Source organism: Lissotriton vulgaris, chromosome 4_1 (assembly GCF_964263255.1).
Source record: "Lissotriton vulgaris chromosome 4_1, aLisVul1.2, whole genome shotgun sequence".
NCBI lineage: Eukaryota > Metazoa > Chordata > Amphibia > Caudata > Salamandridae > Lissotriton > Lissotriton vulgaris.
In genome coordinates, this window is record NC_141691.1 from 2018226608 (window position 1) to 2018252688 (window position 26081).

The 26081-nt window shown below is 47.8% G+C and overlaps 1 protein-coding gene across 1 annotated transcript in view; it reads left to right on the plus strand.

The window, feature by feature from the left end:
- The window catches only part of TONSL (tonsoku like, DNA repair protein), a 419298-nt gene that overhangs the window by 186212 nt on the left and 207005 nt on the right, over window positions 1-26081 (plus strand). The window contains exons 9-10 of the mRNA XM_086966418.1: window positions 3330-3482; window positions 4119-4244. Of these exons, the coding sequence (XP_086822544.1) occupies window positions 3330-3482; window positions 4119-4244 (279 nt within the window). The remainder of the gene's footprint in view (window positions 1-3329; window positions 3483-4118; window positions 4245-26081) is intronic.

A 26081-nucleotide genomic window follows, 5' to 3' on the forward strand; every position in this document is an offset into this window, starting at 1 on the left:
CGAGCCGGAGTAAAGTAGAGAAAATAGAGTGTTTTATAGTGCTGAGACTGCAGAGGGGCTGCACTTAGTACTGTGCATTCTAAATTTAAAGAATCAACAAACAAATTTCTTTCTACCCCCAATTTTTCTGCCCACTTCTGACTAAATTTCTCTAAATCATCCTGCTTTTCTTTCAGCAGAGCTGCGTAAAAAGACCTAATTGTGCAATCCCCCCATCAATTTTATTTTCTCCATTATTTCTATTTTGTTAAAGCCTACCGGTCCTCCTGCTTTGTTCTTTAAAAAACTCCTAATCTGGAGGTACTTGAAGAAACCCCTGTTGTCTATACCATATGACTCTCGTAATTCTGAGAACTGTTTAAAGCCATCCTGAGTAAAAAAAATCACCTATTTGCGTAATCCCTCTTGTTGCCCATTCTGCCATAGTTTGATCAGCAAATATTTCCGCTGGGAGCGATCTATTATTAATCAGAGAGACATATCTATTAAACCTCCCCATCTTAACTTTCTTTGTAAAAGCATTCCATACCGTAACTGCCGCCATAACAGTTTTCAACCTGGTTCTCTTAAAATAACTGAAATCTGTACATTTTAGAAAACAATTATAAGCATTTGGTCCAAGTACAACAGCATATAATTCAGTAGACATGGTTTGCGTTCTTACATCCTCCGTATTCCCCCCAATTAGACCTTGTATATGTTGCAAAACAGAGGCCATATAATACAAACGGAAATCTAGTGCACCCCAGCCCCCCTTTTCCCTGGGGAGTGTCATATATCTATAAGCTCTCCGGGTCTTGGCATGTGCCCAGATGAACCTGTTACATAGGGCCTCTATACCATTGAACCAACTGGCTTCAAACAGCAGAGGTATGGCCCTAAAGAAATACAAAAATGTAGGTAGAATCATCATCTTAATAATGTTAGTACATCCTACCAGGGACAGCTGTAAATTATTCATTTTTTCCAAATCCTTTTTGACTTGAACAATCAAAGGATCCATATTATTTTTAACAATCTTATCAATTTCTGCTGTGATTCGCACCCCTAAATACGTTGCCTCTCCCACCACTCTATCGTCAGTGCATACTACCCACTGGTTTTTAACAATCTGAGTTTTAGTACTGTTTAAACTATAGCCTGAAAATTGACCAAATCGCCCTGCTTCACCCTCGATTATACTTATAGCAGCTGTAGGTCTTGCAGTCAGAATGGCCACATCGTCTGCGTATGCTAGCGTTTTAAATCTACATCCATTTAACATTAGTGGGGGAATTTGAACATTATTTTCCAGTTTCCGTATATAGGGATCAAGGTATAAAGCGAAAAGCAGGGGGGAAGAAGGACACCCCTGCCTTGTACCTCTCTGGATGTTAACTGCAGAAGACTGACCTCTGTTGACCCTTATTTTAGCCGTCGGGTTTATGTATAGGGTTTGTAAAGCCTTTATATATCTTGGTCCTATACCATTCCATCTCAAAACTTCCCACAAATACCTCCAGGAGACCCTGTCAAATGCTTTCTCAGCATCCAAAAACAGGGCAGCCATGGGATCTTTTAGAGTATTTGCTCGTCGAATGCCATGACTACCTGTCTAGTGTGCTGAGTTGTTCCCTTGCCCAGTATAAAGCCATGCTGTGAAGGAACTACCAGTGCTTCAATTACCCTAGATAGTCTTTTCGCCAAAATTTTGGAAAATACCTTAACGTCTGCATTCATTAACGTAATGGGACGATATGACCCCGGAGCATCTGTCGGTTTGCCCTTCTTTGGTATTACAATAATGTCTGCACCACCCCATGATTCTGGAACAGACTCACCCAATTGTGCCAAAAACATTACATTGAACATTTCATTCAGAAGGGATGGTTGAAAGATTTTATAAAGTTCTACCGGTATTTGATCCGGACCAGCTGCCTTGCCAGATGGTAAATCCCTCAAGGCCTCCACCAGTTCGTTCAACTGCACTGCCTCTTCCAATCCATTTCTGTCCTCCTCTGTTAGGACAGATGGCTCTATCTCACTTAAATAAGTCCTAATATCTTCATCCCTTTCCTGACCATCTAAGGTATATAATTCCGTGTAGAAACATTTAAAAACTTCTCTAATCTGATCAGCTTCCTTGACCGTGACTCCCTGAGAGTTTTTAATCTCCTTAATATCAGCCACCCCCTCCCTTTGCCTAGCTCGTACTGCCAATATATGCCCTACTCTCTCACTGAGTTCGTATACCTTCTCTTTATTTGCAACATACTTTTCCACTGTCGTTTTCGCTATCCCATCCATAGCTTCATTTTTTAGCTCGATTATTTTCAATGCTATCTGGTCAATAGGGGGATTGTCTAAGTATTGCTGAGATAAGTGCTTCCTCCGCTTCCCTGATTAGTTTATTAATTTGTTCAGCTTTTACCTTTGACTTTCTTTGCATCTTAATAACATAGCTCTGTGTTTCCCCTCTTACACCAGCTTTAAAAGCGTCCCACACTATCCCTAGTGCTGCTAAATCCCAATTAATCTCCCGGAATTCCACAATTTGCAATCTCAATAAAGTTAATTGAACAAACAATTTATCAAGAGTGATTATATTAAATTACTATTTCCTTGAGTGCAAGTGAGAGTTGTACGTTATCCTCATACTCAGGAGGATACACCCAATTTCACCACCTACCTGTGGATTGAACATTTGTGCGTCTATCTATCCAATTTTTGGGTCGCATAGTCCTTTTCTTACTTTAGCCATTTGGTGCCTTCTGCTTGTCTCTAAATACACGTCTGAGGTGGGTGACAGTTGGGCTTGGTGTATTGGCAGTTCTTTGAATCACTGGGCGACACATAGGGGTACTGATATTTTACTGCAAATGCTTGACTCTTTGGAACATGCTGTCGCCTGGTTGCAAAACGGATTCTAATCACTCTCTGTTCACAAGCCCTAAGAACATGTTTCTTCAACAGTATAGCTGCCTATATTGATGTACTCAAGTGGCGTTACTGTCCAAAACATCAACTAACAGTATAACCGAATGTCCAAAACAGGAAAAACATATATAGCTCATGCCACATAATTAAATTTCATCTTGTATTTCTTGCTAGAATATACTAGGAAATGCCTGCAGCTGATGATGCGTAAAATATTGTTATGCAGTATGTATGTTCCAAACAAAACAAAGCAACATTGATGTAGATGAATTTCAAAGTATTTTTGTTGTAGGAGATCCTTCTTAAAGGTGGGGTAAATTTGAAAGAAGCTCATAATAATGTGTAGATTAAAGTTAAGTAAACTGATCTGTGCCTCACTGTTTGAACACTGATAAGTCCTTCTGTCCTTGCAGCTTAAATGTGCTGAAGCTCTGAAGAAGCCAGAACGGGAGCGGGCTGTGATCCATGTCTCGCTGGCCTTTACCTTTGGGGATTTGAAGGACTACAAGCAAGCATTGCATCACTGCCAAGCTGAACTGGAGCTTCGAAGAGGCAACCCCTTAGAGGTGAGAGTTCAAAAAAATATCTTTGTGTTATCTTTACTAGTACATTTTGCATGCGTGTATCACAGAAATGCACAGAAATTACACTTCTGGTCACGTTTGTCAATCAGACTTGAGGCACGCAGACATGTAAGGTGACTTTTTTCTAGCAGAAATTTATTTTACAACAGAAAAGCTTTTTGAAGATCTCACCAGATTGTTTTCCATGAGAGTTTTAGTATCTCTGAGCACACATTTAATAGCAATGAACGTATGAGGAATTTGGCATTGCTCGGGTGGTGGTCTGTGAAAGTACCAACATCTGTAGGTATACCTAGGTGCCACTGTTTGTTGGGGTGAAATTCTATGTGCTTGTTACTGAACATACACTGAACTGGCCATGGCCATCATTTCACGGATCCACAAACCACAGCTGGAAGAAGATCCTTCTCTTAACTTGCTGCGAAGACCTGGAACCCCCTGCCTCTGCACCTCGGGCAATCACCATCGCTGCCGCAATTCAGGAAGGATCTCAAGACCTGGCTCTTCCACCCCTCCGCCCCCACACCCAGCGCATTGAGATCCTCACGGGTGAGTAGTTGCGCTTTATAAGAAACCTAATTGATTTGACAATTTCTTTATTTATTTCCAATGTGTTAGGAGTGCAAGACATGGTTGAGTATTGCGCTGGTGAAGGAGGATGCAGGGCAAGATTACGAGGAGTTGGAAAGCTGCTTCACCAACGCATTGCGCTGCGCAGAACAGGCTGGGAAACCTAAACTGCAAGTAAGTGTTGTGCAGGGACAAGGTGCGTGCTTCGAGTGGCTCACTTCAATGGAATGTGTGTGCCTCACTCCTGTTTTGAGGAGGGTAACTGCTTTTAATTGAGAAAATTAAAAGAATTGCTGCCAAATATTTTTAACTGTGCAAAATAAAGGATTTCTTGCGCAGAAAATGTTCTGAATGCAAGTATCATGAGCATGTCGGGATTAATGATATTATACCCCCTAATCTTTGGTGGGACTCAATACCCCTGCCATTATTTTGAGGTAACAAGTATAGATCTCCACTGTAAAGATTAACATAAGTAATACTGTTTAGTTGAGACTAAAGGTTAATTTAATATTAAGTTAAGGCAATTTAACTGTACAGTAAAATTATGTAAATTAGTGTTTTGTGGTAGGTTAATATTTTAGTTTTGGGTTTCTTTTGGTTCAGTATTAAGGATTTACTTAATGATGATTTTTACATATAATGAAACCTAAATTAAGAATATAAAAATTCCTAGCTATTGTGAAGGAAAGTTTTAATTCCATTAAGAACACAGAGGCGAGGATTCTGCTTATCTCTTTCATTTTATTCAGTCAACCGCCTTTAACAGTAACACTTAAATTCAAAGACTACATATCCCATGGGTCTTTGCTGTAAACTCAGTACAACAGCAACCTTAGAGTAAGTCCTGTATATTCAGCATCGAGGAAAAGCACTTCCATTTTCTTTGCTCCTCAGCAGCCAGAGAAGTGCTTTTCTTTTATGCCTACTAACTGTGCTCATATGCTTTGTGAAAATACTGCTGATTATGTATGTATATATTGGTTTAAACTGAGCGCTTTCAAATACTTAAATACTTGTATGTGCATAATTCTCTCTGGCCTTTCTACCAATGCGTGCTCATCCCTCGCTGAGGGATTCCCCTTCGATTGTGCGCCGCGGTACGGTGAGCCCACCATTAGGAAGTTCAGGCGACTGCGAGGCCTCTCTACCGCCAGGTGTAGGACCCCCGTGTGCAGCCGGGCTACCAGCCGGGCTACTAGGAGGCGACACGCCTCCTCATCAGAGGGCGCTTTGGCATTCTTGACGCGCCACTTGCTTGCTGCGGGCCACGTGGTGTGCGGCTGGGCTCTCTAGGGGCGTGGAAGGGCGTGCGACCTTAACCCCCGGACTCCCCTATACCGTGGGAAGTATCTACCCTGAGACCAGTACCCCTGTTATCCCAATACACTTAGCCAACAAGGTCGTAGTTGTTGTTGTGGTGGTTGTTGGCCGCAGTTTTATTGGGATCATAAATCATATCTGGGTCATATAGATGTCAACACCATATCCCATAAATCATATCTGGGTCATAAACATGTCATACATCATATCTGGGTCATAAATCATACATGCCATCGCCATAGTCATAAATCATATCTGGGTCATAAATCATGCATGTCATCATCATTGTCATAAATCATATCTGGGTCATAAACATGTCAATCATCATATTGTGCAGATCATATCGTGGTACATTCAGTTCGTAGATGGCACGCCTACCAAACCAGTTCTTTTGTTAGTCCTTGGTAGTCCTCTTTGTCGTGTTACCTCTGGGACCACCATTTGACTGGTCACCCACGCCCTTTGCGTGTAGGGAGGGGTAGCTTCTCCAAGGAGTTAGGCCCAACTCGCTACCTTTTTTGTGCCCTGCCGTCCGGCCGGGTCTGGGCCGCGAGCGCCGTCTCCGTTTGCTATTCCCCTCCTTGGCCCGGCCACCTCACCCTGCCGTGCGGCATCCCAAAATGAGTGGCCTACTTCTACTCACCGCCCTGTTGATGTGTCTCCTTAGCCATCCGTTGTAACAATTTCCGCCAATGCTTGTGTTGCTGTCCAGCACTGCGACAACTGCTGGTTCCTAGGTGTGGGTGGGTGGGTCCAAAAATTCAGGTGCGCCGCTTCCCCCGCTCCACGAAAATTAGGAGCTATCTGGGGGGAGCGGCGGCTTATATCCCCCCTTCTGCTCGTCTGCTCCGTGCAGCTGCCCCCCCATTGGGGGGTTCGTACCATGCTGTCCCCTATATTGGCTGGGGATTCCTTGGTGCCAACAGGATGTTCCCCTGAGAGGTGTTGAGCCTTCCTGCCGCTTCTGGGCGCCCAGAACCGGTTCTTCCACTGGGGCTCGGAGTGGATTATGGTGCCGGCCCTTGAGCCCCCCCCCCCCCCCCCCCCCCCCCTTCGGGGCGGGTGCGGCGGCCTCTGCAAAAACAACAAAGGGGATGCACCCCTCTCACATTCTTGGGCACTTGGCTCAGCGCGGTTCGTTGACTTCTCCTTCCGTACGTTAGGGAAGGAAAGACATTGTTAACGAGCGTGCGAGGCTGTCTAACAGGGTTAGTACCTTTTTTCTTGGCTACAGATAAGTGGTGTTTCACAGAGCATTTTACCACTCTGTTCTGGCATAATCAGAGGAACATTCCCTGAATCGCCTGTTTGCCACCTCCGGGGCAAGAACTGTAACCATAAAACAATCATTGGTTCAGCCAATTCCTGCCTGAATACAGGCTACAGTGCTGTCTTCACTGTTCTTCATTTTTATATAGATAGATGGATAGATATCGCCTGAACAGCCATGGAAGGTGTTTTGGGAAGGGGTGGAGGGAGAGCAGACGCTCCTTCCCATATAAGAATAATTGGGAGATACCACTGTTGCATCCCTGGAAAGGGCGGTTTCTTCTGCCCTGGAATCCCGGAGTAAAAAAAAATCATAGAGCTCACTGCACATCGCTATATTTTACCTCCGCATGGGAAAGGTTTGAGGCAGGCGCTTCCTCTTGACAAAATCTGAGCATCCGGTTATGAATTAGTTTTGGGATCCTTGGTAATCTAACTCCTGAAATGGCTATTTTGGATCCTCAAACGGATTATCGTGGAATTAGGTCCACTGCTGAAGAAGCTTTTTTGTTTATTTGCGTGTCAGTTTTCCGTTGTTGTATTACTTCTCGCTGGATTGATATTGAGCCCCCAGTTTTTCATCATTGGCAACTTAAATTGCTCTCCATATATCAACTAGAAATGGCAATGTATAGATCTAAGGGGGTTAAAAAAAGCAGGGATTAAAAATATGGGATCCGATTTCTAAATGGATTTAATTTGATTTGCTTATTGTATGTAGTGCTATTTATTCTCTATGAAATGTATTGATATGATGTTTATCTTGATTTCTAAGTAATTTTGCTATGTATCCTGCTCAATGTACAACTGATTGTTGAAATAAAAGTTAAATAAATAAAAATAAAAAAATGAATTCGTTTTTCTGTAGGGTGTTGCGTCACAACTCGAGATACCCTGACTCAGGGTGCACACCTTTATGCACTGTAGAGACTTTTCTATAATGCCATGTTATACATACTTCATATTTTGTCTTTTTGATAGTGTGCACCCTGAGCCCATCGCCAGGGTATCTCGAGTTGTGATGAGACACCCGACTTTTGCGGGTAAGATGGCATTTTTTACTATCGGGTGTTACTACTGGATTCTAGTTGGTCACCATACTGTTTGAATTTGTGTTCCACACTTGGGTTGTTGATGGCACTATGATCTGATAGGTGTTACTAACACTCTGTCCTTAAACACCTTGGCTGCTAAGGCAATTTCCAGCCTGTGCTGGAAATTGCTATTTTACATTATTTATGACGAGCTCAGCTCGTCATCAGCACAGCTCCACTGTGCCTCATGACGAGCTGAGCTCGTCATGAGCAGGGAAGGGGTTAACATAGATGTCTACTTGACCATGTTTATATGGTCCTACAGGCCGTTGGAAAGTGGATCTGACTATGCATTTTTGGTGACCATTTCCTCATGGTTTTGTATTTTTGTTTCCATTCTATACAATACTTGGTTTTGTCACATTTAAGCAGAAGTACATTTTTTCAAGTTCCTGACAAATGCCCTTACACTTCAGGTAAGGGTTCCATTGGCAGGGACATGTTGACCATGAGAAAAGAGGCAGGGTCAATCGGTTGCTTCCCTGTTCATTCACTTTTTTAATACTGACCCAAACAGGCAAAAGATTAACGTCTGTTTTGGCGTTAGTTTTAACCACGTTGCTTACACCATTTTTGTAGCACCATATCAATTTTTACACTCTGCTAGCCTTGTGTTCCTCGTTTCTTTTCTGTTTTAGACCCCAGTATTTTGTCGAGTGTAGAACTCATGAGTCAGCCTTCAACCATGCCCCTATTAAATAAAATTAAGTGAATAAAACTGGCATCCTTAAAATTTAGTATTGCCGATATTGTATCGTACATCTTATTTAAACTTCCAATAAAACCCCCAAACAACCACATGTAGAGGAATGTTACGAGTATGCTGAGCAGACTTCCTTTGCAAGCTCTGAAAATGTTCAAATTAGTACTTGGCCCATGTGGTGTCTGGAGTGGTGCAGCTCAGTTCGGCATATGCTGTGGGCTTGATACGACTGACTCACTCGGCCGAGCTTTTCCATTGTCGGGGGCCCTTAGGCACCACGCCTGGTTGCGAACCACTGGCTTTTCGGGGAATGTCCAGCCCTCACTCATGAGAATGCCGATTAATGACTCCCATCTCTTCGGAGACGAGCCGGACTCAGCACTAGAGCACCTCAAGGGCAGCAAAGCTATGGTCATGTCTTTAGGGTTTTCCATGGCCCCTCGCAAACCCCACTCCACTTTTCGCTCCTTTCGTGGCCACGGAAGGGGCTTCCAGCCATGTCTCTACCTTCCCTGCCACCATGGCACACAAGCTTCCCAGCCTTTGCGTGGCCAAGCATGTGGCACCCACAGACCCTGTGGGCCAGGTAGCCCTGAGGTCAGGCCAACCCCTCCACCTCCCATTCCACCGGCAGCCTCCAAGCCTTAGTTTGCCCTCCGCCTATCATGGGCTTCCAGTGGGAGACATGATATGCAATCACCTGTACCACTGGAGATCGATAACCTACGACTTCTGAGTTCTGCATATTGCCCAAAGGGGCTGCTACCTCCCCTTTGTTACTACCCCCCTCCCATGCCACCTACTTGCGGCAGGCTGATGGAGGACCACATCTCATGGCCAAGAGTGCCATCATCCGAAGTAAGTCGGGGTTGTTATTGCCACTACTTTCTGGTGCCCAAGAAGGACAGAGGCCTTTGTCCTACCCTAGACCTGTGCGCTCTCAATCTTTTCCTGAAAAAGGAGGAATTCAGAATCCAAGCCTTGTCTGACCTAGCCCCGGGGACTAGATGGTTTTGTTAGACGTGCCTGCCCACAATAGTTACCTGCAGTTCATGGTAGGCCACAAGTATTTTCAGTTAACATACTCTCCTTTCGCCTTACCAGAGCCCTTCGGGTGTTCACCAAGGTAACAGCGGTGATTGCAGCTCATCTGCTGAGATCAGGGATGCCAGTCTTCCCCTATCTCGACGACTGGCTATTGGAGTCTGGTTCATCCCAGGCAGTTCTCCCACCGCCAGACTACAGCAGACTTCCTGTACTTGCTGGGGTTCACTTTCAGTGTGCCAAAGTCACACCTGACCCCTTCTCAGACCTTCTCTTTCACTGGAGCTGTTCTGGGCACTGTGCAGTGTTGGGCTTATCCTCTCGTACCGCGAGCCCAGGATATTCAGGCTATGATAACGATGTTACCGCCTCTATACTGGATTTCAGTGAAATTGACTGATGCTGCTGGGTCTCATGGCCTCTTGCATCCTGAATTTGACACATGGCTGCTGGCATATGCTGGCTCTGTAGTGGAACATGCAGTTCCATTGGGCACAGTATCAGGTGGGATTCTCTCCAACACAATCCAGTTCTCGACGAGCACTGCAAAATAACTGCAGTGTTGGTTAGCAAACTGCGATTTGGTCAGAGGGAGACCCCTCTCCCTTCCCCAACCAGAGCTGACTGTAGTGACAGATGCGTCACTCCTGGGCTGAAGCAGCCATCTGGCGGAGTTGGAGATCAAGGGTGTAGGAGGGTGGATACCCGACTATGGTTGCCCCCAACTTTTTGCCTGGTGTTTTGCTGGTTTTCCGACTTAGTTGACCTGGGACCCTGCTATTCAGGGCCCCAGGCCTACTGCTCTCTCTGTAAAATGGATTCCATGTACCTTAGGTACATATCTAATTGGTACTGGGCCACCTTATCAGACCCTGTAACTCAGGACATAGGTGTACCCAGGGTCTACCAGGGGCTGCAGCATGTATTATGCCACCCCTGGCTGGCCATCTAAATCTGACACAACTGGCTGCACGACAGCTGGGGCAAGGTGGTGTAATCACCCTTTGCTTTAGATATAGTATACCTATATCTAACCCTAAAATGGACACATGTATTCCTATCAGTCACTCCTATGGCAGGCCTTAACAATACTGAAGGCAGAGTGCTTGAAATTATGTGATATGGTGCTCTGGCATGAGCTGAGCCCGTTTGCAGCTTGCGGAACCAAGTCCTAATAGCTGTTCCATGATAACGCATACCATATACTCTTAAGTGCATTATAATCCTCGCGGTTATATGCCAACTCTGGTATCGCTTTATCAAAACATGTCGAGTAAGGTGTCATACGGATTGGGATACTAATCCCTCGCCAATTCTGGCGACGGGGTTAGCATTCCACCCTTCTAGAGGGACACAACATGTATGTAACTGTGAACCCCGGTTAAAGTTAACTCAAGCCTCAGCATCACAAAATGGATGCTGCCACCACAGACACAAGTCTGACCTCCTGCTGCTGGAAGTCCTTCCAGCGAGGAGAGCTTGGACAAAGGGTTTCCTGTCAGGGGCGGTGCTAGCACCATCCCAGACAGGGTTTTGTGTATCCTAGGTAGGCAGAGCTGAATAGGAAGCTGACTGCAAGTGGCACCCCGGTGCTCACTATGCATCTGCCAGTTTGAACCAGTTCCAGGGGCACACCAGCCCCTGAGCTGGGTAAAGCCCGGCATGGGAGAGGGGTGTAACCACCCCCCTTCCTGGTCCCACCCATGGGCAGGACCTAGTCCCGTACCAGCCCCTTTCTTTAGAATAAAATTGGGAGCGGGGACCCTTCCAAATTAGATCATCTTTGAATCCTGAAACTACTTTCTACGAAAGGAACTCAAGACTTCTTCCTAAGATTTCTCCCTTGTGACTAAGGAGTAGTCACCCTGCATCTGCGGGCACCAACTAAGAACACTGCTGTTTGCTGCACGTCCTTCCTCCGGAACCAGACCGACCAGCAGGACGAGACCCGGCTTCCCTGGCACCTCTGACCTATACCTACATCATCAGCCCAGCTGAGATCCGTGGGTGTGACGAGACCCCGAGGGACCGGCCATCTTCAGAACTGCACTATGCTTACCCAGCACGACCGCCGAGGGATCCTCGAGTGAGTGCTTTGGGGTTTGAGAAGCCCTAACCCTGAGCAGCTCCAGCACTGAAGTCCAGCCCCCCAGCATCCACGAGATCTGCGGGGGGGCCTTCTGCTCATTGCTGCTCACCGCGTTGTCCGGCTACTTGCCTGCTGGCTTGTAGCCCTCTTGACGACGAACGACGACACTTCCATCGCGGGTCTGGTTGCTCCAGACTGGCCCTTGCTCCCCTCCAACAGAGGAGGACCCTCCTGGTCCACTCCAGACGCCATTTTGAGTCCACCGCGTGGGCTTGCATTTGCCAAGAGTTGTTGCCCCCAATCCTGGGTCCAGCATCACCGACAGCAGATACCTTCGTGGGACAGCTCGCACCTCCATCCTGGTCGCCGACAACGCCTCCTGGTCCGAGAGACTGCAGAGCCCAGCGTCGCCCACTCACCTGGTCGAGGTGACTTCATCCGGTGCCATCCTGTTGCCCATCTAATCACTGGCTAGTGATTCAGAACTTGGTCCCCTCTGCTTACAGGTACCCTCTTCAGCTGATCTAGTCCTTGGATCGGCCCGGAACATCTTCACTGGTCGCCTGCCAGCAACTTTCACTTCAGGCTCCTGGTTCGTCAACGAAGAAACCCGACGACACTTGAACCCTATGCAGCCGCAGCCCCTGGGCTAGGTAAACCGAGTACCACGGTGCTCCAGCGTAGACCAACTCTCTAAGTGTCTAGATCCACTTTCGTTTTTGACCATCACTAGTCGGGTTCGCCCGAGAACACTAACTTTGTAATTTCTAGCAACCATAGACTTTGTCCCGCATTACGCGTGAGAGTTCCCACTCTGCACACGACGTCCCTAGGCCTCCTGCTTCTAATCTAAGGGTTCAGCATTGTAGGTCCAGCGTTTCTAAAGTCTCTGAGAGTAGTACTTACCTGCTAGTAATTTCGCATTCCACTTTTAAAGTATATGGTTTTTCGTGCCCCTCGGGCATTTGTGTAAATTGTGCGACTTTCAGAATTTCTTTAAGAGCTTTGTATTGTGCTTAGCGCCCTGTCCTCATAAAGAGCCAAGGCCTGTTGTGTTCTAAATAAATATCCTTTTATTTTCATAACTTGTGTGGTGTTCTTTCACTTGGTGTTCAAGGGGTATATGTGATGGTATAACAGCTGGCTTAACACGCCCTCTAGAGTCTAGCCTAAAGACTGCTCTTGTCCATGCTACTAGGATAGCTGGTCTATACGGTTGACTTGCAACCAATCATCAATAAGGGTTGTTTGGACTGATACATAGTGATCACTAGAATAGTGAGCACTGCATATCAGGCCAACTTCTCACAAAGGGCCTCTGGTCTCCGGCAGAATCTGGACTTCACATCAAGCTGTTGGAGCTCCGAGCGATCCGACTGCATTGAAAGGCTTTCTGCTCTCCAATAAGGGAAGGCTAGTGCAGGAGTTCACGGACAAAACCACTGACATGTGGTAATGTAACAAACAGGCGAGGTGGAGTCGTGGACCCTTTGTCAAGAGGCTGCGTTTCTGGACATGGCTGGAATATCAGGGCATTTCTCTGGTGGTTCAACAGCTGGCAGGATCTCTGAATGCCAGAGTGGACAAACTCAGCCAAAGATGCCTAGCAGATAATGAATGGCATCTCCATCTGGAGGTGGTGCATGGTCTTTTTCAGCAGTGGGGAAACCTTGGTTGGATCTGTACGCCATCACTAAGAACACGGAATGACCGTACGTTTGCACGTTGGAGTTCCCAATGTGGCTCTCGCTCTGAGCCGCTTTTCGTCTCGAGTGGAGCTGAGACCTCCTGGACGCCTTTCCACCCATACCACTCTAGCACCCCTCTAAGTTCCTAGTCAATGTTGCTCCAGGTAGCTAGGGCTGGGGTACTAAAGTGGGTTCCTAAGGGCTGCATCATATCTGATGCCAGCCTAAGAGTCCCACATACAAATTCCACACAGACTGTCATTGCAGGCTGCGTGACATGGTGCAAACCATGAGCGAAAACACAACATGACACACTCCTGTTTGTCATGCCAAACACCTCCTATTAATAAGCCCTCACTGATTCTATTGATGGATTTATTAATAACTGCAGTGTTGGTTAGCAAACTGCGATTTGGTCAGAGGGAGACCCCTCTCCCTTCCCCAACCAGAGCTGACTGTAGTGACAGATGCGTCACTCCTGGGCTGAAGCAGCCATCTGGCGGAGGTGGAGATCAAGGGTGTAGGAGGGTGGATACCCGACTATGGTTGCCCCCAACTTTTTGCCTGGTGTTTTGCTGGTTTTCCGACTTAGTTGACCTGGGACCCTGCTATTCAGGGCCCCAGGCCTACTGCTCTCTCTGTAAAATGGATTCCATGTACCTTAGGTACATATCTAATTGGTACTGGGCCACCTTATCAGACCCTGTAACTCAGGACATAGGTGTACCCAGGGTCTACCAGGGGCTGCAGCATGTATTATGCCACCCCTGGCTGGCCATCTAAATCTGACACAACTGGCTGCACGACAGCTGGGGCAAGGTGGTGTAATCACCCTTTGCTTTAGATATAGTATACCTATATCTAACCCTAAAATGGACACATGTATTCCTATCAGTCACTCCTATGGCAGGCCTTAACAATACTGAAGGCAGAGTGCTTGAAATTATGTGATATGGTGCTCTGGCATGAGCTGAGCCCGTTTGCAGCTTGCGGAACCAAGTCCTAATAGCTGTTCCATGATAACGCATACCATATACTCTTAAGTGCATTATAATCCTCGCGGTTATATGCCAACTCTGGTATCGCTTTATCAAAACATGTCGAGTAAGGTGTCATACGGATTGGGATACTAATCCCTCGCCAATTCTGGCGACGGGGTTAGCATTCCACCCTTCTAGAGGGACACAACATGTATGTAACTGTGAACCCCGGTTAAAGTTAACTCAAGCCTCAGCATCACAAAATGGATGCTGCCACCACAGACACAAGTCTGACCTCCTGCTGCTGGAAGTCCTTCCAGCGAGGAGAGCTTGGACAAAGGGTTTCCTGTCAGGGGCGGTGCTAGCACCATCCCAGACAGGGTTTTGTGTATCCTAGGTAGGCAGAGCTGAATAGGAAGCTGACTGCAAGTGGCACCCCGGTGCTCACTATGCATCTGCCAGTTTGAACCAGTTCCAGGGGCACACCAGCCCCTGAGCTGGGTAAAGCCCGGCATGGGAGAGGGGTGTAACCACCCCCCTTCCTGGTCCCACCCATGGGCAGGACCTAGTCCCGTACCAGCCCCTTTCTTTAGAATAAAATTGGGAGCGGGGACCCTTCCAAATTAGATCATCTTTGAATCCTGAAACTACTTTCTACGAAAGGAACTCAAGACTTCTTCCTAAGATTTCTCCCTTGTGACTAAGGAGTAGTCACCCTGCATCTGCGGGCACCAACTAAGAACACTGCTGTTTGCTGCACGTCCTTCCTCCGGAACCAGACCGACCAGCACGACGAGACCCGGCTTCCCTGGCACCTCTGACCTATACCTACATCATCAGCCCAGCTGAGATCCGTGGGTGTGACGAGACCCCGAGGGACCGGCCATCTTCAGAACTGCACTATGCTTACCCAGCACGACCGCCGAGGGATCCTCGAGTGAGTGCTTTGGGGTTTGAGAAGCCCTAACCCTGAGCAGCTCCAGCACTGAAGTCCAGCCCCCCAGCATCCACGAGATCTGCGGGGGGGCCTTCTGCTCATTGCTGCTCACCGCGTTGTCCGGCTACTTGCCTGCTGGCTTGTAGCCCTCTTGACGACGAACGACGACACTTCCATCGCGGGTCTGGTTGCTCCAGACTGGCCCTTGCTCCCCTCCAACAGAGGAGGACCCTCCTGGTCCACTCCAGACGCCATTTTGAGTCCACCGCGTGGGCTTGCATTTGCCAAGAGTTGTTGCCCCCAATCCTGGGTCCAGCATCACCGACAGCAGATACCTTCGTGGGACAGCTCGCACCTCCATCCTGGTCGCCGACAACGCCTCCTGGTCCGAGAGACTGCAGAGCCCAGCGTCGCCCACTCACCTGGTCGAGGTGACTTCATCCGGTGCCATCCTGTTGCCCATCTAATCACTGGCTAGTGATTCAGAACTTGGTCCCCTCTGCTTACAGGTACCCTCTTCAGCTGATCTAGTCCTTGGATCGGCCCGGAACATCTTCACTGGTCGCCTGCCAGCAACTTTCACTTCAGGCTCCTGGTTCGTCAACGAAGAAACCCGACGACACTTGAACCCTATGCAGCCGCAGCCCCTGGGCTAGGTAAACCGAGTACCACGGTGCTCCAGCGTAGACCAACTCTCTAAGTGTCTAGATCCACTTTCGTTTTTGACCATCACTAGTCGGGTTCGCCCGAGAACACTAACTTTGTAATTTCTAGCAACCATAGACTTTGTCCCGCATTACGCGTGAGAGTTCCCACTCTGCACACGACGTCCCTAGGCCTCCTGCTTCTAATCTAAGGGTTCAGCATTGTAGGTCCAGCGTTTCTAAAGTCTCTGAGAGTAGTACTTACCTGCTAGTAATTTCGCATTCCACTTTTAAAGTATATGGTTTTTCGTGCCCCTCGGGCATTTGTGTAAATTGTGCGACTTTCAGAATTTCTTTAAGAGCTTTGTATTGTGCTTAGCGCCCTGTCCTCATAAAGAGCCAAGGCCTGTTGTGTTCTAAATAAATATCCTTTTATTTTCATAACTTGTGTGGTGTTCTTTCACTTGGTGTTCAAGGGGTATATGTGATGGTATAACAGCTGGCTTAACACGCCCTCTAGAGTCTAGCCTAAAGACTGCTCTTGTCCATGCTACTAGGATAGCTGGTCTATACGGTTGACTTGCAACCAATCATCAATAAGGGTTGTTTGGACTGATACATAGTGATCACTAGAATAGTGAGCACTGCATATCAGGCCAACTTCTCACAAAGGGCCTCTGGTCTCCGGCAGAATCTGGACTTCACATCAAGCTGTTGGAGCTCCGAGCGATCCGACTGCATTGAAAGGCTTTCTGCTCTCCAATAAGGGAAGGCTAGTGCAGGAGTTCACGGACAAAACCACTGACATGTGGTAATGTAACAAACAGGCGAGGTGGAGTCGTGGACCCTTTGTCAAGAGGCTGCGTTTCTGGACATGGCTGGAATATCAGGGCATTTCTCTGGTGGTTCAACAGCTGGCAGGATCTCTGAATGCCAGAGTGGACAAACTCAGCCAAAGATGCCTAGCAGATAATGAATGGCATCTCCATCTGGAGGTGGTGCATGGTCTTTTTCAGCAGTGGGGAAACCTTGGTTGGATCTGTACGCCATCACTAAGAACACGGAATGACCGTACGTTTGCACGTTGGAGTTCCCAATGTGGCTCTCGCTCTGAGCCGCTTTTCGTCTCGAGTGGAGCTGAGACCTCCTGGACGCCTTTCCACCCATACCACTCTAGCACCCCTCTAAGTTCCTAGTCAATGTTGCTCCAGGTAGCTAGGGCTGGGGTACTAAAGTGGGTTCCTAAGGGCTGCATCATATCTGATGCCAGCCTAAGAGTCCCACATACAAATTCCACACAGACTGTCATTGCAGGCTGCGTGACATGGTGCAAACCATGAGCGAAAACACAACATGACACACTCCTGTTTGTCATGCCAAACACCTCCTATTAATAAGCCCTCACTGATTCTATTGATGGATTTATTAATGCATGCACCCAGAGGGTACCTTGGAAGTACCCCCTGAAACCTACCAGCCCTCTAGTGTACTAGCTAGCTGGCTATTTCAGTCCAGCCTGCTGCCACAGGCGAGTTTCTGACCCCCTAGGAGGTGAGAGCCCCCCTCTCAGAGAAAGAATGCCTGCTCTGGAGAGAGGTGTTATCACCACCTCCCTCAGGAATGGCTGGTAAAATAACATTACAAGGCAGGGAGCTTCAAAAGAGCCCACCACCTTTGAAATGCGAATCTGGCTTCACAGGAGAGGAAGACACACCCCTTTGTCCAGAGCCCTATGGCACCTGGACAGATGGGAAAATTAGCTATGCAGGAGGCGTGCTGCACCACCAGGTTGGGCATACTTATAGGGTGACCAAGTCTGACATGAACACAACTTAAGAAATGCCACAATATTTTGTGTGGTGGAATTAGCACTTCTGGGACAGGCTGATGTCCACTTCCCCAGGAAGTTATCATCTAGGGGTACTTCCCCTCACTCGCCTAAACGCCCCCAAATTGAGTATTTATACCAAGACTTCAGATTCAGGTGGATTAAAGAAGGAGGGGACAAAGAAGAGCCCTGTCATGAGAACCAACAACTGACTTGGCTCCAACACTGTCAGCCTGACTTCTGCCCCCAACAATCGTGGAAGAAACATACCGGTTCTGCCGCTGTGCGGTCTACAAGAAACCCGGAGGGCTGCCAGTGCTTCGCCTATTGCATGAAGAAACTCCCTAGGAGGAGAAGAGCTACTCCCCTGCAGCCGCAGACACCAAAGACGCTAGTTGTGGTCCACTGAGTTGCAGCTCACTGGCCAGCCCAACACAGCCGCTCCCCAGAAATAGGACCATGTGCTCCTGAAGGTCAGACCTGTCTCCCCGCCGAGTAGGAGGACACCAGGACCAACTGGAGCCACACAGGACCAATTCCCGTGTATCGGACCCTTTGCAGCAGCCAAGTGTTGTTGTGTCCAGTCCGGGCACCAACACCGAATAAGACTAACTTGCACATCGAGGGACTTCGTGAGTGGCCCAGCTGTCCTGATTGCCCCTATTCTGCAGAAAAAAGATCAAGACATGAGAGTGTGACCAAAGCCTCAAAGCACCTATGCACCCACGCTCCAGGACCCAAGTCAGGTGACGGTGGCAGTGGGGTTCCCAGACCCACAAGGACTAATCCCACGCTTGGGTTTGCCCAGACTGGACTTCCAGTCGCCGCCTGCAGCCTTTTTCTGCAGGCCCCTCCCAACCGCGAGAAACTCCAGCACCGAATCAGATGCCAAAAGACACCTCTGCACCTGGTCCTCACAGCTCGAGGAGAAGTGGACCAACAGTGTCTCTGTGTGCTCAAGGATCAAGCCCCCCTGTGGGTTACCCCGGACTTTTCCCCCAGTCGCAGCTTGCAGCCTCTTTGCAACCAGACTGTTCTCCTGTTGAAGTGAATGAGACACCCGGCGCCGTGACACAAATCTGCACCCGGATGCCGCAGAGCCCCTTGAGGTGACCTGCTGGCGTGGCCTTGGACCTTGTCCCATACTCACCTTAAGTTCTGAAGAACCGTCCTGTGAGTCGTTGTCAAGTGCCTGAATGCAATATGTTTTTCCTTCATAGAATAATATTACTGATCTAGCAATTGTACTGTGTCCATTCTTGAAAGCTGAAAAAATTAATGCCTCGATAAGTACTTACCCGATTCCAATGATCTTAGTATCTAAATTTATATAAAATTGTATGTTATTTTTATAAATTGGTGTTGGATTGCTTTGAGTGTGGTCTCATTAACTGCATTTTGTGTGTGTAATAAATGCTATACTCTGATATGGCTACCTGCTCGCTCACACTACCACAAAAGAGAGCATTTGGGTGTCACGTCCATAGTATTTGGGGGGGAGACCCACCAAGCCCCCCACACTTCTTTTAAAAATAAATAAGTAAATTTTTTATCGGGGAACCACCACAACCTCCCTTTACTAATTACCCTTACCAGCCTACCCACCCATAAATCCTGAAAAATACATTTACCACCCTATGCCCCTACCAACCCCAAATCCCTAAAAATATCCTTATCACCCAATACCTGTACCCAGCCTAAACCCTAAAAACACCCTTCACACCATATACCCCTACCCACTCCATAACCCTAAAAACACCCTTACAACGTAATACTCTTACCACCCTAAACCGTAAAAACACCCTTACCACCCCATGCCCCTACCCACCCCTAAACTCTAAATAAAATCCCATATTACCCTATGCCCTTAACCCCTAAACCCTAAATTACCCTTACCAAACTATATCCCTAGCAACCCCAAAACCCTAAAAACACCCTTACAACTCAATACCCTTATCCACCCCTAATCTCTAAAAATACCCTTACCATCCCATGCCCCTACCCCCCCAGCCCTTAAAAATACCCATACCTCCCTATACCCCTAACTATCCCTAAACGCTAAAATATCCCTTACCACCCTATGCCCTTACCTACCCTTAAACCCTAAAATACCCATAAAATCATATAACCATACCCACCCCATAACCCTAAAAATACCCCTGCAACCCATTACCCTTACCCAACCCTAAACCCCCAAAACCCCTTATCACCCTATACCCCTGCCCATCCCATAACCCTAAAAAAATCCCTTACTACCCTATACCCTTAAATACGCTTACCACATCCTAAACACATCCTTACCACATCTCTATCACATCCTAAACCCTAAAAACACCCTTACTACCTGATACTCTTACCCACCCCTAAAACAACCCTTATCACCCTGAGCTCACACTATACCCACCCCAAACCATCCATCCATCCATCCACCCACCCATCCGTATAACTGTATGTATATACATATACACACTGCACACACATATACTTACCTTAACTATACTTACCATGTGTGGTAAAGGTATATGTGTGGTAAATATTTGTGTGGTAAAGGCATTGTGTGATAATGCCTAAATTTTAAAGGCCGTTTCCTGTGTGCTCATTCCACCAGAGCCAAAGCTGCACCACTGCATTTGCATGCGGAGTCCTGGACATCTGCCAGGAAGCAACGAATGGCATCTCTGCACACATTTACCAGACACTACTGCCTGGACAGTTCGGTCCGTATGGACGGGCACGTCACCCGCTCGATCCTTCAGGACTTAATAATGTGAACTTGTTTCACAGGCCCTCCTCTGGGGATGCATTGCTTTGGTATCTATTCTAAGGTAAGGAATCTGTGGCTAGAAGTCTCTGTCAGATGAACAAGTTGCTTACCATCCGACCCACCCATCCTCCCTGCTCTGCGATCAGATTTATAGACTTAGGGCTTGTTCCCCCTTTTAGGGCCCTATTTTTCACACACCAGTGGTCAGTACTCCTCGTGGCTCAGCCCTTCTGGCGTAGAAAGTTATGAAAAGAAACTGACAACAGCATGCTGGGGTGAGACTATATAGTAACCACACACGTCACTACACCATGCAAAGCCGAACAACATCATCTACTGGCAAGCAGGGGGTACTGCTTGCAAAATAATTTCCTGTCCATGGTGACACCTGGGGAGAATTCTATGGTAAGGAATCTGAGGCTAGATAGTCTCTCTACCAGATAAGGCATTACCAAAGGTAAGTAACTTTTGCAGCGTGAATCTTTCTGGATTCACTATGCTGTGCATTATTCCGCGGTCTTGTGTTTAGGTCCAGAATCGTAGTCTTTTCTTTGTTTTTTTGGTTTTTTTTTTTTCGTAGCCCAGGTGGGTGTCGACGTCCCACCTTTTGGTGTATTTCCGGTGACGTCGGCATGCTTCCTGCGTAAGCTCCCACTCTTGGGCGCCATCTTCAGATTCTTTTTTCCGCGGTTCGGTCTGCATCGTTCCCGAAAGGGCTCCAGACTTTTTTGGAGAAAGAAGAAAAACATGCAGTTATGGACGAAAAGATATTGGGAAGACTACAGGAGACTACATCATCGAAGAGGACGACGAAGGAAGAAAAGAACTTCAAGAACTTCAACGTCCATCGGGGAATGCACGCTCAGGGGGCCCCCTGAACGCATGAGATGGACAACACTCCTTTCAAATTCTGCCGTAACTGCCACCACAAGTACGCGCAGAAGGACCAGCATCCGGTTTGCAACCTTTGTCTACAGGTCGACCACGAGAGCGAGGACTGCAACTCCTGCTCTGCCTTCACGCCGAAGACTCTTCGAGTTAGAGCGAGACAGAAGGTAGCCAATGCCAGCATGCAGGGCAAGGGCCAGCCACCGTCACTTCGAGACCTGGGGCTATCATCAGACGAGGAGGACAACAATGCAAGCTGAAGACGACCGCTACACGGTCGTAGATACCGATAATACGAAGGCTTGTAAGAAGGTAGTAGACTCCACGGCCCCTAGACTCCCGAGAGACCCTGAGTCTCGAAGAAATGAGGCCAAAACCTCTAAAGCGCCGACACCGAAGACTTCGGCGTCCGCAGCTACACCCAGGCCCAGCGGATCCTCTGAGAAGGACTCCCCAGCGCCGAGAGCTGAAGAACAGCAAAAGACGTCGAAAAACGTCCCCAAAAAGGAGCGTTCGACGCCGAGGGAAAAAGACCCGAAGAGCACTTCGGCGCCGACCAAGGACCCGAAAGTCAGCTCGGCACCGAAACCTTCGACGCCGAAGGTCAGCTTGGCGCCGACCTGTCCGCCGAAAAGGCCGGCAGAACCATTTGACGCAGACCACACTGCCGAAATGGAGAAAAAGAAGAGATGGCTCGAGGCCGAAATGGAGAACGTCCTGCAGCGAAAAAGAATTAGACGCCAGGATGGAAGACTTCATAATCCCGACGAAGCCTAAGCCACAGGTGGTCGAAATAGCGGAGAAGGAGGACTACGACGTTGAAGGACAGTCTGAGAACGTTGAGGCTTTCGACGATCCAGAAGAAGAGACCTCCTACTACGACTATGAAGGGGACGACGACCGCAGGACGCTCCTCGGGTCAGCATCCTCAGAGACTCAGGAGATAGAATGGCAAGACGTCGACACAGAGAGCCTGGAAGAGGGCGTCAACACGTATCCTTCGAGGCCCTCGCCGCCGGATGACATTGGGGTTTACAACAGTCATCAGAAATGCGGCTGCAGTTTTCGAAGTAAAACTCGACCAAGAGAAGCAGAAGGCAGACTTCCTTCTAGAGACACTGCTCCCCAGACAAACTAGGAGCCAGTACCTGGCCATGCTCGAAAGCGTCATGGCACAGGGAAATTAGGCTTTCAAGGAGCCTGCAAAGCCGTCACTCCCAGGACGGAGAAAAAGTAGAAGCATTCCTCCAAGGATCAACCCTACATCCAGGGCTCGGTCTCAACAGATTCCATCGTTGCAGCCACGGCAAGGAAGAGGGCCAATGTGTCTACTACTTCAGGGCCACCCCAGACAAAGAAAGCAGGAGAATGGACCTCGTGGGCAGAAGAATTGAACGGAATGCCGCAATGCATTGGCGCATTGCAAATTCCAACGCGCTGCTCAACAGGCATCAGTACCAGATCCTGGATGAACTGGGCCAGTTAATAAAGAACATGCCTCAGGAATTCAAGCAAAGAGCTGAAAACCTTGTTGAGGAGGTGAAAAATGTGGCAAACTCTTGCATCAAAACTGCCCTAGACGGAGCAGACACCTCCAGAGGGCTCATGATGATGGGCATCACGGAAAGGAGACCAGCCTGGCTCAAGATTTCAGGCTTCAAGCCAGAAGTGCAACACAGCATCCTGAACACCCCATTCAAAGGAGAGACGTTGTTCGGGGCCCCAGTAGATGAGAAGCTCAGCCAACTAAAAAAGGATAACGAGACAGCAAGATCCATGGGAGCATTGCAGTTCAGAGGTACTAAAAGCACCCCCTCGCGAAGACCTAAGGAGAGGGGAGGTAACCAACCAGGAACATCACACCAGGCGTTCCAACAAGCCCACCAGGCAGAAATGAAATGAAATGAAAAGGGGTTTTATTAAGCGCAGCAGCTGCCCTGAGGCATCCAGGCGCTGGGAACTAGTGTAATGCCTTCCAATGAGTCGGTCCGAAGATTAATCTGACTTAATTAAAAAGGAAGGTTTTGAGCTGTTTGCAAAAACTCAACATATTAGGATTGGATCTTAAGTGAAGGGGGAGTGTGTTCCACAATTTAGATGCATTATAAGTGAAGGACCGGCCTCCTGCTTTAGCTCTTTGGATCCGGGGGACTTTCACAAAAAAGGCATGAGATGAGCAAAGTTGTTTATTGGGTTGGTAGGGAGAAATCAGAGAGTGATTAATTTCTGGGCCAGATTTCCAATATGCCTGGTGAGCAATGCACATAGATTTAAATTTGACTCTTTCCCTAACAGGGAGCCAGTGCAACGCTCTCAACCCAGGCTTTATCGGGATTCTGCGTGGGATTCCAAGCAGTGTGCGTGCTGCACAATTCTGGATCCGCTGAAGTATTTGCAAACTATACTCAGGTGCTCCAAGATATAGGGCATTACTGAAGTCGAGGCGGGATTGGATTAGGCCTTGTATGACTCTCTGCTTGGCCTCAAAAGGAAGGAGCGGGAGAATTTTTTTAATCATCCTAATGAGGCCAAAGCAGGTCGCTGACAGATTGGTAACTTGTGTATTGAAGGTCAATGATTTGTCCAACCACACCCCGAGACTTTTTATGTTATCTTTGGGAGTGGGAGGAGCGCCCATGCTCATGGGCCATAACAGCTCCAGGGTGGAAGGTGCTGATGGGCCAAGGAGCATGAGCTCCGTTTTTTCTCCATTGAGCTTCAAGCAGGACGTCGTCATCCATCTCTTGACCTGTTCTAAGCATGTTGTCAGGCTAGTCTGTGGCTGTTTTTTTGCACAAAGGAGACCATTAGCTGAGTGTTGTCTGCGTAGGTAATGATCTTAATACCATGTGGACGGACGATCCCAGTCAGCGGTCTCATATATGCATTGAACAGCGTAGGGCTCAATGATGATCCCTGCGGCACCCCACAGCCCAGAGGCTTACTTGCGGAGACAGAGGCTCCTTCAAAGACTTGGAAGGTTCGGTTGCTTAGGAAGGATTTGAACCAGGCCAATGCTTTGCCTGATATTCCTAGGTCAAAGAGACGGCGCAGAAGAATTTTGTGGTTGACAGTGTCAAAGGTGGCACTTAGATCAAGGAGGATCACTGCCACTGATCCTCCCTGATCCAAGATCCGCCTAGCTTCCTCTGTTACTGCCAACAGAGCAGTTTCCGTCCCATGTTTGGGGCGAAAACCCGTCTGGGAAACATCAAGCAAGTGATTACACTCGAGAAACCTGGTTAAAACGGTGTTAATATGTTTTTCGAGGACTTTGCTTGCCCAGGGGAGCAGTGAGATCGGGCATTAGTTGTTAAGATTGCCAGGATCAAGGGCAGGTTTCTTCAGTAGGGCTCGTACCATGGCATGTTTCCAGGTAGGTGGTACTATCCCAGTCATTATGGAAGAGTACAATAGTTCCATAAGTGTGGGAAGAATAGCTTTTTTGGCTAAGACCAGCGTGCTTGGGGGAGCAGGGTCACATGGAGAGCCAGATTTTATTTGATGTATTAGAGGCTCGAGTGTTTCTGAATCTAGCAGAGGAATATGATCTAAAATGTTTTGGCGGGAGTCCTCTATTTCTATGGCTGGGTAAGGTCCTTGGATGGGGGGGCTCTATATCTGGGTCCGGGAAGGAAAGATAGATTGTATTTACTTTGTGAAAAAAGAATTTAGCCAAATCATTACATCGGGAGAGTGGATTATGATTGACGGCCAGGAAAGGTGGAAGCCTGATAAGAGTTTTTACTGTCTGATATATCTCTTTAGGCTTAGCCGACCTTATTTTTTTATTATAATAGACCGATTGTGTAGATTTTATTTCAGATTTATAGGTCACACCCAGTCACAGCAAGGGCAGCAAAAACAGTCCTGGCAGTATCAGCAGAGAGGCCAGTCCTTTCGCGGGAGAGGGAATGGACGCGGACAGAATAGGGGAGGGGGACAACAACCCCCCTCTAAGTGACTTAATCGAACTCCATGTGCCCACCCAAGCAAAAACTCCCAGGGTGGAGCACAAGCACTACACACAGGAGTTACGCGAATTAAACACCTGCGAGCATGTAAGGCCAGTGGGAGGAAGACTCGAGCACTTCTTCCAGGAGTGGAAGAGGATAACTTCAGACAAATGGGTACTCAACATCATACAGTTCGGGTACTGCATAGAGTTGGAAAGGAGACCAGCAAACAAAAAGCCAAAAAGAAGAAAGCTATCAAGGAAAGAGCTAGAGCTACTTCAAGAGGAAGCAAAAGAGCTCCTGCAAAAGCAGGCCATAGAACCAATGCCTTACAGAGAAAGGAACAGGGGCGTGTACTCAACATACTTTCTGGTGCCAAAAGTAGACGAAACGATGAGACTCATCCTAGACCTAAGATTCTTAAACAAATTCATAAGAACGCAAAAGTTCAAAATGACCTCCCTACAAGAGGTACTTCCTCAATTGCAAGGCGGAGACTTCATGGTCACCATAGACCTCAAGGATGCCTACCTGCACATCCCAATGAACATAGGGCACAAACATCTGCTCAGATTCATCATCGGAGAAGACCACTACCAGTTCACAACCCTGGCGTTCGGACTCAAATCAGCACCAAGGGTCTTCACAAAGTGCCTCGCAACAGTTGCAGCACACCTACGAAGGGAGGGGATACACGTATACCCTTACCTGGACCACTGGCTAATAAAAGCAAGCTCATACAGAACGTGCAAGCAGCACGCACAGAGGGTGACAAGCACACTGATGAACCTGGGATTCTCTATC